The sequence below is a fragment of the Zeus faber genome (genome assembly GCF_960531495.2).
Source record: "Zeus faber genome assembly, chromosome: 20".
NCBI classification, from domain to species: domain Eukaryota; kingdom Metazoa; phylum Chordata; class Actinopteri; order Zeiformes; family Zeidae; genus Zeus; species Zeus faber.
In genome coordinates this window covers 14,742,350-14,757,521 of record NC_137207.1, presented here as the reverse complement: position 1 = coordinate 14,757,521, position 15,172 = coordinate 14,742,350, and the positions used below count along the sequence as shown (strand labels likewise).

The following is a 15,172-nucleotide window of genomic DNA, read 5'->3' as shown; positions in this document are numbered from 1 at the left end:
ACATTTCTAACATTTGTTTGAAATTCCCCTTAAATTTGGATGGAAACTTACGATTGCGTGAGCTCGTCATTTTACCAACAGATCGCATCTGCTCAAATAGCTGCGATCGGGTGTCATAATTCTAACGGTTCTATGTCAACAGCGACAGCATCGCTCATCCCCTAGAGGCGCGCCATGAGCGGTCACGCAGATAGAAATTCCTATTTCTCCCGAGCGAGCGTGTCGGGCGACCGCTGGCTTGGGAGGCGATTTTACGAAGCCGCCTCTAGACACTTAGGGCCAAAGTCTCCCGCCCCCAGCCTGTCGCTGAGGGCCGCCAGCACATTCCTGGCGGATTGGGAGCCAACCACACACACACAAACAAACAGGCTCGTTCTGGCTTTGGCAAAGACCGCTGCAGATTGGCAGACTGACCACAGGCCTGCTGACTGTCAGGGTGTCGGGCCCTCTGGAGTGCGTGTGTGTGTGTTATGGTAGAAACGGCGTCGCACACTTACCGGAATTGACACAGACGCTCTTTCTGAATCTTCGACGAGGTCTCCGCCGTCAGCGCCCAGGCCCATTAATCAAGCAGATCTCTACGGGGATAATGAACACAAGCAATCAGGCTGATCGAATGCGCGTGCGCGCCGCTTCCGGCGTCCAACCACAATCTGTGTTAAATTCAAACGCATTTTAACGACCTCAACAAATAAGCTGCACACGCTGCTGCCGCCGCCATATGAATAGACCCTTGTAGAGGAAGATGACTTGGCTCAATAATGCTACTTATAAAAATAAAAAAAGCTTTACTTGCCAAGTACCGCAAACCCCCCCACCCCAAAAAAACAAGGAAATCGAATTATGCGGTAGCTCAGTGCTTGGACGTACTCCTGCTTCGTGTCCCTTGCAGTGTGTTGGCTTGTGTGGTTCTCCAGATACACTACTTTGAATTCTGAATGACATACACACATATACATATATACATATATATATAAATATATATATTTAAGTGAGGAACCTGACAAAACATTTGCGTTTCTTGCTCGAAGACATCGTGGCATATCAATTCAGATTGCCAAGCTGCCGACTGATACAGCCGCTATATTGTAGTCAAAGCAACACTAGGAAATGTGCACAGGGGCAGACTTTGTGATTCGAAGGCTTCAGGCAAAACCTGTTGGAGGGCCCCCCCCCTTCTCGCTTCATTGAACAAAGCTAAATGAGGATTCTAACTGAACCGTTTGAATGCTCTTCACTGTCAAAGGAAATATAAAATGTTATTTTTAATGAATAAACTGTATTTGTTTTTTTTATGAAATGCCTCGCTTCCATTGTAATTTGTTTTGGAGGATGTTTGGGTCCAGCCACATTAAATCATAAATGTTATATTGTTAAGGAGGATGGTCAGGATGAAGCCGAACGCAGGACACACGGTTTCAGGAGTTTGTACAGGGGTTTAATGGGTTAGACAGGCAACAGAAGGGGGGAAATCAGGACCGGCAAGGACTCACAGCCAGGCAGGGATTCGGGGCCCAGGGTGACAGGCGGGGGCACAGACATCGGCCACATGCGGGAAGATACGCGACCGACAGAGTGAATGAGACCTGGTTAAATACCGAAGGAGTGACGAGGAAGGTGGAGACAGGTGGTGGGATTACTGACTGGGGACAGCTGTGCAGTGACAGGGATGTGACATGACACCAGACACAGACAGAGGGAGCCAGAGAGGGACAGCGGGAGCCAGAGACAGACAGGCAATCAAGGCAGGGGAGGATCATGACAATGTTATGTGGTGGAATAAAAATATGCTTGGGAGCCGTACGGGCCGGCTCTTAAAAATATAAAAATGAAATAAATAAATAAAACATCAATACCGCTTAGTGCGCAAGGCCCCAGGCAATTGTCTAGCTATGCCCGATGAAATGACCGCCTGTGAATGAACAGCCATTTTCGGGGGTTTTGTGGAAACATCAGTTCGGAGCAACAATCAAAATTGGGCCCTGGAAGATGATGTCAGGAGTGGTCGCGAGGAAGCAGACATGTAAAAAATCATTACAATAAATGAATGAATATTATATATCTATATATGAATAGTTGTATCAATTAAATAAATAATTCAAGAAATAAACACCAGGGGTAGTGGTAGTGGTTTTGGCGCCATTTGCAGTGGATGGACCGGGAGACGGGCGGAACAAAAAGGTAGCCTGAGCCAGGGGTTTATTTAAACAAGATTCAAGCAACTGTAGCGTGCGGCCCCGGAGTGGGAGCCCAGCCTCGCCGCCAGGAGGGAGAGTGAGAAAGGCGAACGGACCGCGGCTTTAAAAAATACAAAAATCACCTCAGTCTCCTGCAGCTGCGTCCCCTTTCGGCTCTCCCCACCTGCAGATGGTGCCAAAACCCCTCCCCACCACCTCAAATGAAACAATCACAAATAAATAGAATAACTTAAAATAGATCAATTAAAATAAATAAGTACATGAATAAAATATAATGAATAATAAATAAATAAATAATCCTCCTTGGTTCCGCATGTCTTTCTTTTCCCGTATTCCTATGCCGTCATCGGTAATACTGGGTGACTAAAATCGGTTCTCTCCATCCCCCCTTCTCTTCTCATTTTACCAAAAGAATGGAAAAGAATGAAGAGAAGGGGAACAATGGAATAAAAGAAAGAAAGCGAGAAAGACAGCCCCCCCCCTCCACCCCCCGAGAGGAAGTGGGTTGACAGGTGAAAGAAGTGGCTACTTGAGGAGGAGAGCTGTTTGGACACGCAGGTAACGCTGATCCGCAGGCTCCGGTGGCTGGACGGGCTTTGATCCGTCTTCCTGTTTACAGAGACGCAGAAGCACCGCAGCGGAGGAGGACAATACCCATATCCTAAACTTTGGGGGAAGCATCGATGGGCAAAGAAAACATCCCGTCCCGAACGCGGGACCCTCTGGTCGGTGAAAGAGGATCATCCCGATGTTCACAGAGAAACAAGACGCTAGAGATCACTGGGGTCACTTTGGCGGTCCTATTCTTTATTCCAGTAGCAAATATAGAGAAAAAAGACACAAAATATAGACATTTACAACAAATTCTATACACTCAATCCACTTTTTAAATATTCACAGGCGCGCTGACATATGGCCAGAGCAGATTTCTCACTCCGGCTGGTGCGACCTTAATAAAGATTTCAGTGCCGACTTCTCGCGTTGGTGGGAGGCAGCACAGCTGGCGTCGGCTGCATTTACACAGAAAGACTTTAATTTGTCGTCTCACAGCGGATTTGATGTCCTCCTGCATTTCGACATCGAACAAACCGCTTGGGTTTGACTTGTTGTTTTCGTTTTTTCCGTTTTGGAACCGTGTTGCAGCAACTGTTGCCGGACAGACGGCGAAATGAAACCCATATTACAACCTGACCAAACGCAATTAGAGGCTCTGGCTACTATGTACAGTACAGTAATTTACTGCAATAAACCTTTATTTACTCAGTTTCACACAGAAACAATTCTATCTCTATTCCACACAACGGGCTGCTAACACTGCATGACATTGTGCCGCCCCCAAAATCGGGAGGGGGGGGGGGACAACACGAAATGAGCTAAGAACGGCCGCAGAGAGGTGGTTTGCGATGACGGGAAATGAAAAGAAAAAGTTGGTGGAAAAACACGATCGTATTGGTGAAGCATTTCGCAAAAAAAAAATATATATATATTATCAGGTGAAAGAAATCATAATTGAAAAGATCATTTTCCGCCCCGTCACTTTACTTCTTACACGTAGTGTGAAACAAATACTTTCACTGGGAACTCAGATGTGAAGTGAAACTACCACACACTCAACACACACTTTGGGTGTGTGTCACTTGTGTCCGTATATGTGTGTGTGTGTGTGTGTGTGTGTGTTGTGAGACCTGCCCTCCCCAAATTAGGCGCTGACCTTGTGTGTGTGTATCCGCTCTGTTGTCTGTTGATGCGTCTTTGCATCACTGTGGGGACAGTGTGTGTGTGTGTGTGTGTGTGTGTGTGTGCGTGTGCGTGTGTGTGTGTGTGCGTCTCAGTGCCGCTGGCAGGTGTGGAGGCTCCTTCCCGCCTTGTGCGGCCGGTGCTCCTCGCCTCCTCTCTGCGTTCGGCAGAGGAGCCCCTCCCCGCAGTCGCAGCGCTGAAAGATCTCCAAACCAAGCGCTCCTTTCTTCCGGTGCTTGGTGCAAACCTGGAAAAAAACATGGAAATAAGAGGTCAGGTTTGTATAAATGTAAAATGGAACTTTTGGATAGATAAATACATAGACAGACAGACAGACAGACAGACAGACAGACAGACAGACAGATAGATAGATAGATAGATAGATAGATAGATAGATAGATAGATAGATAGATAGATAGATAGATAGATAGATAGACAGACAGACAGACAGACAGACAGACAGACAGACAGACAGAAATTGCAGTGTCATCAACAGCTTACATCAAAAAATAGGCAATAATAATAAAGCAATGGAATTAAAAAATATGAAAAGAAATGAAAATATATGGGAAAATGTGAAAATATAGATAACACATAACAGTGACTTGACTGTACTCAATAAAATATCACAATATACACTAAAAAAAATCTAAAAATAACAGGGGAAAAAAAAAAAAAAAAAAAAAAAGAATCAATCGTATAAATAGTCCCTGTTTATTTTCTGCGGGGCGTGCATGGGTACACACCTGGCCCTCTCGGAGAACAGGTTTGCAGATTTTAGACCAGAAGTGTCGAGCGCAGCACAGCCCCTCGGAGCAGTCTGCAGACCTCAGACACCGCTCTCCTTCCAGACCTAGAAGCCAGGCGAGGACAGAGGACGTGTTCACAAATCACACCCTTCTTTAGAAAGAAAACAACAACAACAAAAAAAAAAACAACAACCCCTTCACCGCCAACAACGTATTCAATCTCCCCAACAAGGCCGACCTCTCGGTGTCAGAGCCAGGTCCCAGGTGACGGCCGTCTGCGGCCGCGTGTCCGGGGTCGGGCTTCCCTCCGGTCCGTCGGGGGCGTGGCGGCCGCCGCCGCCGACGGTCACGCCGGCGTCCGTTTCCGCCACGGTGAACTGCTGAACCATGTCCAGGTCCACGGGGAGACACACCCCTGGAGGCGGAGAGGTGAAGAGGAGAAAGAAAGGCGGGAAGATGGAGAGAGCGACGGACGGACGGGGGGGTCAGTGGCGAGGCCAGAATTCAACATGACATCACTTCCTGCACGCGCTCTAATAGTCTCAAAACAGACAGAAAAAACGCTGGTGTGTTTTTTTTTTAAATTTCGTAGTCATTCATGATCTGCAATCAACATCGATGTTATTATTATTATTACTGTGGTGTTATTGAATCTGTGATCATAGTAAATAAAGTGAAAGGTAAATCAATAAATCCATGTTAAGTCAATTACTTTCTTCTAATAAACCTTGCATCTCTGTGATTCTTTCCTCGGTTTTTACAGACACATTATAACCTCGGCTCTATCTCTATCCCACAATGTTGTTGTTGTTGTTGTTTTTTTTTGTTTGTTTTTTTCAAATTCCGCTCAAACCCGCGCGTTTCCGACGACATCCGGGACGCTCACCGTTGCTACACTGGTTTCCGGGGCAACACATGGCGTCGCGAGCGCACCGCTTCCGGCGCCGCTTGCAGGGCAGGCACGTGCCGCGGGACGCGTAGCAGTAACCATGGTGACCACACTGCTCATCCCCGGAGCAGCTCAGAGACTGAGGACGACAAAACAAAACGTCTTATATGATCAACAGGTCACTAGTCACATGGTTCCCTCTGGTGCAGTGAGGGCAAAGATCAATATATAATATACTAATCATATACTACATTATACTCATAATATACTACTAGGATGCTAATATTAGTCCATACATACATGGGTTATGTGTACAGTAAACATAAATTAACCTTATTGAACTGCAATTTACTAAATCAACATATTTTTTACAAAACAAGATACAATTATAAAATACACATGAACTGTTAAATATTGACTTGATTCATATTGATACTGGTTTGTTGTTTATTGATAATTGTACAGATTATTGCTAATTTATTTTATTTTCCATCCATCCATCTATTTCTATCCACCCATCCATCCATCAGTTACCTGAATGGGGTCGATCGGCAGGTTATGAGCGTCTCCGTCCATGAAGCCGAACCCCTCCACACTGGACCCGGCTCCGGCGTGTGCGTGTCCCGCCCCGCCGAGCGGCACGTCGGCTCCCGCCCCGGCGCCGGGTCCCTGTCCCGGCGGCGGCGGCCCGGGTCCCGGCGCCAGGTTCTTGATGGCGTTGGAGTTGAGGATCACCGAGCCGCCACCAGCGGACCCCCAGAGAGCCGCGGACAGCAGGCAAACCAAGGCGGTAGAAGCGGACGGAGACATGTTTTTTTTTTTTTTTTTTAACGGTAGATCCTCCTGGTTCTGCGGGGACGGGGTTTGTTTTCCCAGCCGCCGCGGATGGAAGTCGCTGCTCCGGGGCCAGACGCGGCGCCGCTTTTATACCGAGGTCCGCGCTTGTTTGTTTTCCCTCCCCCAGCCATGTGTGACAAAGAGGGGGAGATGGAGTTTCAAAGGGACACGCACGCACGCACGCACACACACACACACACACACACACACACACACACACACACACACACTGATAGGGTGAATCATTGGCCCGGACAGGCATCCATCTATCTGTCTTAAACCAAATGCCCCGCGGTGCTTGTGTGCAATTACCCGCCGGGCACCCCGGGGTGTCACATCAAACGCACCCACCGACACCAGCGTTTGTGTCGGGTCCCTTTAGATGGAGGTCAAATATTCACAATACACGTTTCACACGGTGTGTGTGTGTGTGTGTGTGTGTGTGTGTGTGGAGATTTGAGCTTTTAGATGATTTGTCATTATTCATGCTATCCAAACTAAAGAACTTATTGTATTATTATTATTATTATTATTATCATCATCATCGTTTTTTTTTTTTTAATAACAATCAAACAAAATCGGTTCCGCTCACAACGTTTTAAGCGCACGTTGACCGGAATAAATCAGCACCATAAACACATATAATAGAAGCCGACGAGACAAACAGGCGAATGCATGGGGAAAGCGTTTGCGAAATGATGCCGTCCCGTCCGATCAAAACCCTCTCAGAAGGCAAGGAGAGCTCCGTGCCGTCGGGGTTCTCTTGGATCGATCGCGGCGACGCGGTGGACCGGTCCTCAGCGGGTGACGGGGCGTCCATCAGGCGGCCATTAGCGCTGTTTGATGCCTAATTGTGACGGGGGGGGGGTGGTGATTAGTGGCGCGCGGGGGGAGATCAAAGGAAAAGCCCCGTATGCAAATGAAGCAGCTGAGCCTTGATGAGCTGAGGAGCCTCCTCCACCCTCCTCCACCCTCCTCCGCCGCAGATAAGGAAGACATGGAGGACCGCCTCTGTCCCCAACGACTCACAGTAGGCTGCCCCGAAACCCCAGGCTACCCAACAGACACATAGACAAAATCAAGAAATACATTATATATTTTTTTTAATACTATAACAAAAAAAAAACACGATATATTTTTGATCTATATTTAAACGATTTTTTTTTAAATATGTTTGAAATGAATGCCTGATTCTCTCTCTCTCTCTCTCTTTTTTGGAGCTCAAAACTTTTTTTTTTTTTACATTACATACATTTTTTTTTTTAAATATATATTTTTTTATTACTTGACTCTGATTATTGTTATTTCCTATTTTTCTGATTTGATTTCCTTCCGGGGATGAATAAAGTATCTATCTAATCGAATGCGTGATATTGAGGTATTAATTGAGGTAACACCGTATTTACTTTAGTATGAAATAAATCTGGATTTAAATCAAATCATTTCATGTTGACAATGTGTTGTGGCCAATATTATACAATGACAATATTCACGTGGTCTGAATTTAAACCCCCTAAGTGTTGTATCCCGGCGATGATGAACGGAATGAAAATGGCTTTTATTTTATTTTATTTTATTTTTTTTGCTGTGATTTGTTGTCGGAAAGACACCTTGGCCAAACCGATACCCACCAACGCACTAAACAAATAAATAAGTTCAGACTCGGAGGGAAGCTGGCTTTCACGCCAGTGAATAAATAAATGAAAGAGCAACACAGATCAAAAACAAAATGTCAAAACAATGTAAATGAAAATGTGAGGGCTGGGGAGTGGAGGGCTGCGGATGGACTCGCAGCCTCCGTCCTCCTCCCAGTCTGCCAAAACAAGTGTGCTGGGCCCGAGCCCGCCCTCCCTGAGCACACACGGCCTCTTTGATGTCACTAACAGAGTTAGCTGGTTACAATGGAACACTACAGCAAGACAAACCTTCAGCACACTTCATTAGCCCTCAATCAGCACACATTTTTATCCCAATTCTTTTGTGCTTGCGCCGTTGTTTTAATGGCGCGGCCAAAGCCCTGCAGTGGTGCAAACCGGCTTGGGTGTTAAAAAGGCCCTTTGATGGCCGGCACATCAAACAGGGGCGGGGGGGTTTGGGGGCGGGTGGGGGTGGTCGGGGGTGACTGGTGGTTCTCAGAAAAAAGATGCCCCTGCTTATATCATCGGACCCTGACTGGGTCCGAGCTTCCAACTGAGAACACCGAAACGCGACGATTCCGAACGTCGACGAGGATGGAGGCGGAAGGCGCCGCGGCGCCCCGACTCGTGGGTCGCGTCGCTCAGTCGAAGGTGAGGGACGCTTTGATCCCGCGCCTCCTTCCTGTTCGCGCGCGGCGTCCCGCCCTCGACGACCCTTCGCCTCTTCGGCTCGTCCACCAAGAAGGAGAGAGTCCTTGTGATGAGAGAGACGGCTGTGTGGGCCAGCGTCCCATTCCCATTCCCAGGAGAGAGTTAGTCCAAATGCTTTTTGAGTTTCCAAAGGCTTTCATTACATTTCATACGAAAGAAAGTACGCTGCTTCCACATGCAGTGCAAGAAATAGAATGGCTAAACAGAGGACGTCATTAAAATAGCCCGCTGTGATTGGCTACCTTTTTTTGTTTTTTTGTTTGAACCCTACCCTATTCAAAAAAAAGAAAGCCAACATGTCATCTGATGTCGTTTTCGTGGCTCAATTGGTTTCATGGACCGATTTAAGCGTGCTTCACACCGAACACGACAAACGACGAGAGCAATCCGGAAGCCCATTCATTGCTATGGAGAGTGGAGAGCGTCCGATGGAGGCTCTGGGATGCGCTCAAATCTTTCAACTCACGCGACAAGTTTCGGTCTGACAGTGCAACCGGACGTGACGTAGGTCAAATTCTACCTCATATATATATATATATATATATATATATATATATATATATATATATATATATATATAAATGGTGTTACTCACGTTAAACTTGGATGTCACCATATTCACTATCAATCAATCTCTTTAGATAAGTGAATTGTGTGTATTTTTTAGTTTGCACTTTGTAAACACTATATAAAGGTTTTTTTTTTTTAAACTCTCATTCAGGTAAAATACACAGCTGAGCAAACTGCTCCCTGCTGTACTGGAATAAAAAAAAAAAACATGCTCTCCCATTTTCCATTGGGATACATGCAAAAACCCCTGACACAGTTCATGTGACGGCCGTTGAGTGTAATAACATCCGCAGGCCTGTGGAAATGAAGTGACTGCGAGAACCAACGGTTTTATCATCGGTAGAACTTCCTCATCAGACCATACCGTTACTACCTGCTCCACCTAAATGCTCAACGCTCCACCGGGCTGGACAGAGATACGATCATATAAGCCCAGGGAGGCTGGGTAACGCTCCTAAGCTGGATGGAGGCCGCAGAGAAGTTTCCCTGGCATGAAAGGAACACACAAACATGAACACACAACCATGGAGGAGGCTCCTTTATCTCAGAGTAGGAACCAACAAAGGCATTAAGGTCGAGGGGAAAAGGCCTCGAAATTAATTGTGGATAAATAAAAAACAAGTGTTAAGCAGATAACATCGACAGCTCACTAATGGTGTTACTTAAAGCACGGGGACGCGGCGCAGATAAAGCTTGCGGGGCGGTGGTGAGAGATAAGATAAATCAAAATCAAACACACCCGCAAACACAGTTTCTCCAGCACCCATTTTACAAACAGTCACTCTATCTTTTTTCTCTCTCTCATTCCAATGCGCACACGCGCGCGCGCACACACACACACACACACACACACACACACACACACACACACACACACACACACACACACACACACACACACACACACACACACACACACACAGACAGTGTTTATCAAAGGCAGCCTTAATGGGAAAATTTGCATGTAATACACTTCAATGGGACTAAAGGTCTGAGGATTCAGAGCCCGCATGGTTTGTTGAGGGCTTCTTCTCACTTTGACGGGAGGCATCAGGGGAGAAGGAAGGTCCAATTTGCCCCTTCTTCTTTTACTAATGGGTGATTAATAGATAATTAGGAAAGCCAATTCAAAGGCCCTTTCAGTTGGGGAAATGTCCCCTGCTGATGTCACAGAAAAGACATTAAACGCCAACAGAGAGGGAACAACATCCGTGATGAGTTGAGACAATTTATCTTCTTAAGATAAACCTGTGTAAATCAATAGCGTGGGGAGGGGGGAAAGGGACTTTTATTTTGAAGTAACGATTCCGTGACGGTCCAAGGATGAGCCCGGGAGCACTTGTGTTGTTTTGAAAGTCGGACAGTTTTATTGTAATAAAAAGGCGTTTCATAGAGAACTGGCCAGACCATAGAAAAGCAGCAGAAGTGAGACAAACTGAACGACAACACCTTGTTTGACATTGGCATGCAGCATCGGCATCACACACACGATACAAAAGAGTTTCACTCCAAAATTAGATATCAACTGCCAGAGACACGTTTTGCTCGCACAAGAGATGGACATCTGTCTTTGTCGACATATTTGTAGGAAGCCGATGTGTCAAATATTGGATATAAAATTCTAGGATGAAACACTATATATATATGTATATATATATATATAGAATCCTCCCGGTTCTGTTGCCAAAGGTATCCTCACTTTGAGATCATCTTTGCTCCAGTGGCCGTACAAGGAGTCCTCCCCCAACAGTGAGTCAGTATCAATAGCTGGTTTCAAACCATAGACTCCCATGAAACGTCTTTATAACAGACATTGAGAAAATAAAATCTGTCCGCTGTTTGTTTGTATTCGATTGTTTTCTCTGCGACTCCTCTCAGGAACAACCAATTCGGCAAAGTTCGGATTTCGATCTGTTTTTCGGGAGCTCGACAAGAGAGAAGGATGAGGGCGGTAAATGTGGCCTCTTGATTGACCGAACCCTCTTCCAGAGAACGTGTGTTCTCAACGTGAGGAGAGCTTGGGGGGGAAATCTCAACCCAGACACCAGCGACCTGGGATGACATGCCATCCGTAAGGCACTTAACATTGTCGCCAAAATGACTGTGTGGTGAGGTCTAGAACGGCGTGTTCACTCTTAAGACGCCCACAGGAGTGACCGTGGACAGAAAAGTCACTTTTCTACATGTGGACTGTGAATTTCCCCGGTGCTCCACTCCCGAATTCACATGTATATATATATATATAAAAGAATCCAACAACATCAAAAATAAACTACAGCACTAGTGTGGGGACAGATGCTGGTCGAGGGCACTTCTACCATGTCAACGGCTGTATTAAGGAAAAATGGCAATTATAACAATAGTAATAACATCATAAACAACGTAGCGCCACCATTCAAGCGTTAGAATGCATCTTTGTGACATAAACGATATTCCCAATATATTCAAATAACTCAATGACACTCCAAAAAGAAATCACTTCATTATACACATACATGTTACCACAAAATATCAGCACTAGGAATTCATTTATACATAAATAGTTAAGCTCTGGTCCTACAATAAATTAAAATATATATCTTCAAGTGAAGAATAAACTGTTACGATATTGAGGCATATAACAGCGGAGGAAACTCGGAAACCTTTTGTTTTACGGCAATTGAGGACGGTATCAAAGACTAAAATAAAAGCACTGCTCACGGTAGAAATCTCTAAAGGTCTGGGCCTTGTTCATGTGTTGAGGATGCATTTAACCTACAAAAGAACTCAATATATATATATTACAGCCACAACATTGAAACCACCACTAATAACCACTAATATTGTGTAGCTCCCCCTCGTGCCACCAAAACAGCTCTGAGCGAACGAGGCATTGACTGTATCGGGCACCAAGACGTTCGCAGCAGACTTTAAGTCCTGGAAGTTGTGAGGTGGGGCCCCCATGGATCAGGCTTGTTGTTCCAACACATCCCACACATGCTCCATCGGATCGGACCCTAACCCCACCCATCCACATGATGTAAAAGAAAACGTGATTCATCCGACCAGGCCACCTTCTTCCATCGCTCCATGGTCCAGTTCTGATGCTCACATGTCCATTGTAGGAGCTTTTGGTGGTGGACAGCGGTCAGCATGGACACTCTGACGGGTCTGCGGCTACACAGCCCCCTACGCAGCCAGCTGTGATGCACTGTGTGTTCTGACACCTTTCTATCATAGCAGCATGAACCTTTTCGCATATTTGTGCTACAGTATCTCTTCTGTGGGATCGATCCCACAGAAGAGATAGACAGACAGGCTACACTTAGCCACCAGACAGGCTACACTTTCACTCCCCACTCGCATCAATGAGCCCACGGGCGCCCATGACCCTGTCGCCGGTTCACCGGTTGTCGTTCCTTGGACCACTTTGGGTAGGTACTAACCACTGCATACCGGGAACACCCCACAAGACCTGTCGTTTTGGAGATGCTCTGAACCAGTCGTCTAGCCATCACAATTTAGTCCTTGTCAAAGTCGATCGGATCCTTACGCTTGACCATTTTTCTTTCAACATCAAGAACTGCCTCTTCACTTGCTGCCTAATACATCCCACCCCTTGACAGGTGCCATTGTAACGAGAATGACGAGCAATGTAATTCACCTGTCAGTGGTTTTAATGTTGTGGCTGATCGGTGTGTATATTTATATAGTTATTAACTCTTTGGAAAATCAATAGTTTCTTCTCTCCCATCAGTCACACTGTCGTTCTTGTGTCAATGCATAAAGCAACAAGGCAGAACATTTGGCAGTTTATGATGATGCTCTAACGTGTGGAACAGACCTTCAGGTTATGACGCAGGAAACGTGAATGGCAACTGTGGTAGTGTCACACTGCCCTCTAGTGGTGAATAAAAATAGAATGACGTAGGATGAAAAAAAACCATCTGATAGACAATGCATAACAGCTTGGGTTTGTTCATCTCCTGTGCACTGTCGTGTCTTTTTTAATTATAGGAACTAAAACGACCATTTGCTCTTCCAGACTCTTGCTACAGATTCAAGGTACAGAGCTTTTGCTTGACACAAATGCCTTCATTCATGCAACAAAGAAAAAAAATTGAATATATATATTTTCATTTAAATTAGATGTCACTTTGGCAAAATATGAAATATAACACACATGTAAGGACTAGCTTAAAGGAAAAATTAGAGGACATTTTTGTGTGATCTTTGTGTCACGGGAATGGAGTGTTCATGTAGTTGTGCAAAGGGATAGATAAAGAATGTGGAATAAATACATACAATAGATGATACTCCTCATGCTCATGGTGACGGAAAGTTTTTTTTTTTGTTAAATACATTATGGTAAATAACTATTTAAGTGTTAGTTAAGTGTCTAATTTTCCATGTTTCAGCCGCGATGATACAGAGCAAGTAGATGTTCACGTGTCAGGCTGTCTTCTTTGGATTTGTCACTGAAAGAATTGTGTGTGTGTGAGAAAGAGAGAGTTTGAGAGAGAGCGATAGAGAGAGAGAGAGAGAGAGAGAGAGAGAGAGAGATTAAACATGTGTGAAAATGCCAAGGCATCTTGGTGACCCAGAGGTTAACTCATTGGCTGTTTGTCTGTCCAATTATTTGAGACTCTTTTTTTTTTTTTTTTAAGTATGTATTTTTCTCTCTATTTTCTGTCTCCTTATCTATCCATCCGTTACCTCGTGGTCTTTTCTTTCACAAATACCAGTCGCTCTGTCCACTACACGCTCTACAATACAGCCAGAGACCGGAACAACTTTAGAAATCCGGAGCTCACCGCGGCGTGAGCCTTCTTCATGCGCCCAGACAAACTGGTGGTGTCGTAGGAAGGCTTTGTGTTCAAATCTCTTTCACTAAGTTGCAAGGCAAAAGGGTGCAGAAAGGTTAAGAAAACAAAACAAAAAGCTTGGATACAGAGTGTGATGTGTGTGCACTTCGCGCCGTCCATCGTAAGAGCCCTTGGCGTGACCGAAGGTTTCGATGCTCCTGGGGCGGCGACGGGTGGGATCCGGTCAGGGCTGGTACTGGAGAGCTCAGCCCCGGTAACCGGCGAGCCAGGCGGACGCGACGCAGCGAGAGGCGGGGCAAACTGCAAAGCTCACGTGTGATTGGCTGCTGATGAGTGTCGTGCGCATGCACTTTCCCAAGCGGGAAGTCGGGGGCTTTCCCGAGTTCCGACTTCAATGGAATGCAGCATAAATGTGAAGCCGGACGCAACTTTTTTTTTTTTTGCACCAACAAGGAAAAGAGGCAACTGCGGTCGACACCGGTCAACGATTCTCTGGTGGTGGAAAATAAATGGACTTGTGATGACGTCCAGCCTCCCCAACAAGACGGCTGCACGGCTGGGAGTGTGACAACGACAGACTTGAAATCCTTTTCCCTTGAACCCATGTTCCAGTTTTCCACGTATGGTCATGTGGTGGCAGCTGACGGGAAGCCCTCCCAGTAAGTACTTGGGTTCAATCATTTGGGGTACACAAAGCTGCTACAAAAAGGCGAGGGGTTCTATTCCCACCATATAAAAAAAAACCAAAAAAAAAAAACAAACAGACGCGCCCACGACACTGTGCGGCGCCATATCTGGAAGTGTCCACCCACGACGTTTGTATTCAAAATGTTGTTGTTTTTTTTAAGCCATTTGTATTGTTTTAATTGCCTTAAAAGTCGTCATCCCACCCGGAGTTGTCGTCAGGCGGGGGGTCGTCATTATCCTCGGGGAAACTGTCGAAGTTACTGGTGTCCGTCGGCGAGGACACCTGCGGGCGGAGGACAAAATGGAGGAGGTAACGTCATTCATCAGGGTTGACAGTGGTTTCAAGCCGTGG

At 45.8% G+C, this 15,172-nt stretch overlaps 2 protein-coding genes across 4 annotated transcripts in view; both read right to left on the bottom strand.

Moving 5' to 3' along the window:
- Positions 1–3,015: 3,015 nt before the first annotated feature.
- Positions 3,016–6,383, bottom strand: dkk1b (dickkopf WNT signaling pathway inhibitor 1b; the record flags this gene model as incomplete). The annotated part of the gene is made up of 5 exons (XM_080021216.1): positions 3,016–4,182; positions 4,682–4,788; positions 4,923–5,099; positions 5,571–5,712; positions 6,108–6,383. The coding sequence occupies 5 exons, from the start codon at positions 6,381–6,383 to the stop codon at positions 4,027–4,029; spliced, it is 858 nt and encodes a 285-aa protein (XP_079877342.1). The 3' UTR covers positions 3,016–4,026.
- Positions 6,384–10,678: 4,295 nt separating this feature from the next.
- prkg1 (protein kinase cGMP-dependent 1) overlaps positions 10,679–15,172 on the bottom strand; it is a gene marked incomplete at its 5' end in the record, with an annotated part of 210,663 nt that continues 206,169 nt past the window's right edge. For all 3 annotated transcript variants that reach the window (XM_080020933.1, XM_080020932.1, XM_080020934.1), the window contains one exon: positions 10,679–15,103. In XM_080020933.1, the coding sequence (XP_079877059.1) occupies positions 15,005–15,103 (99 nt within the window). In that variant the 3' untranslated portion in view covers positions 10,679–15,004. The remainder of the gene's footprint in view (positions 15,104–15,172) is intronic.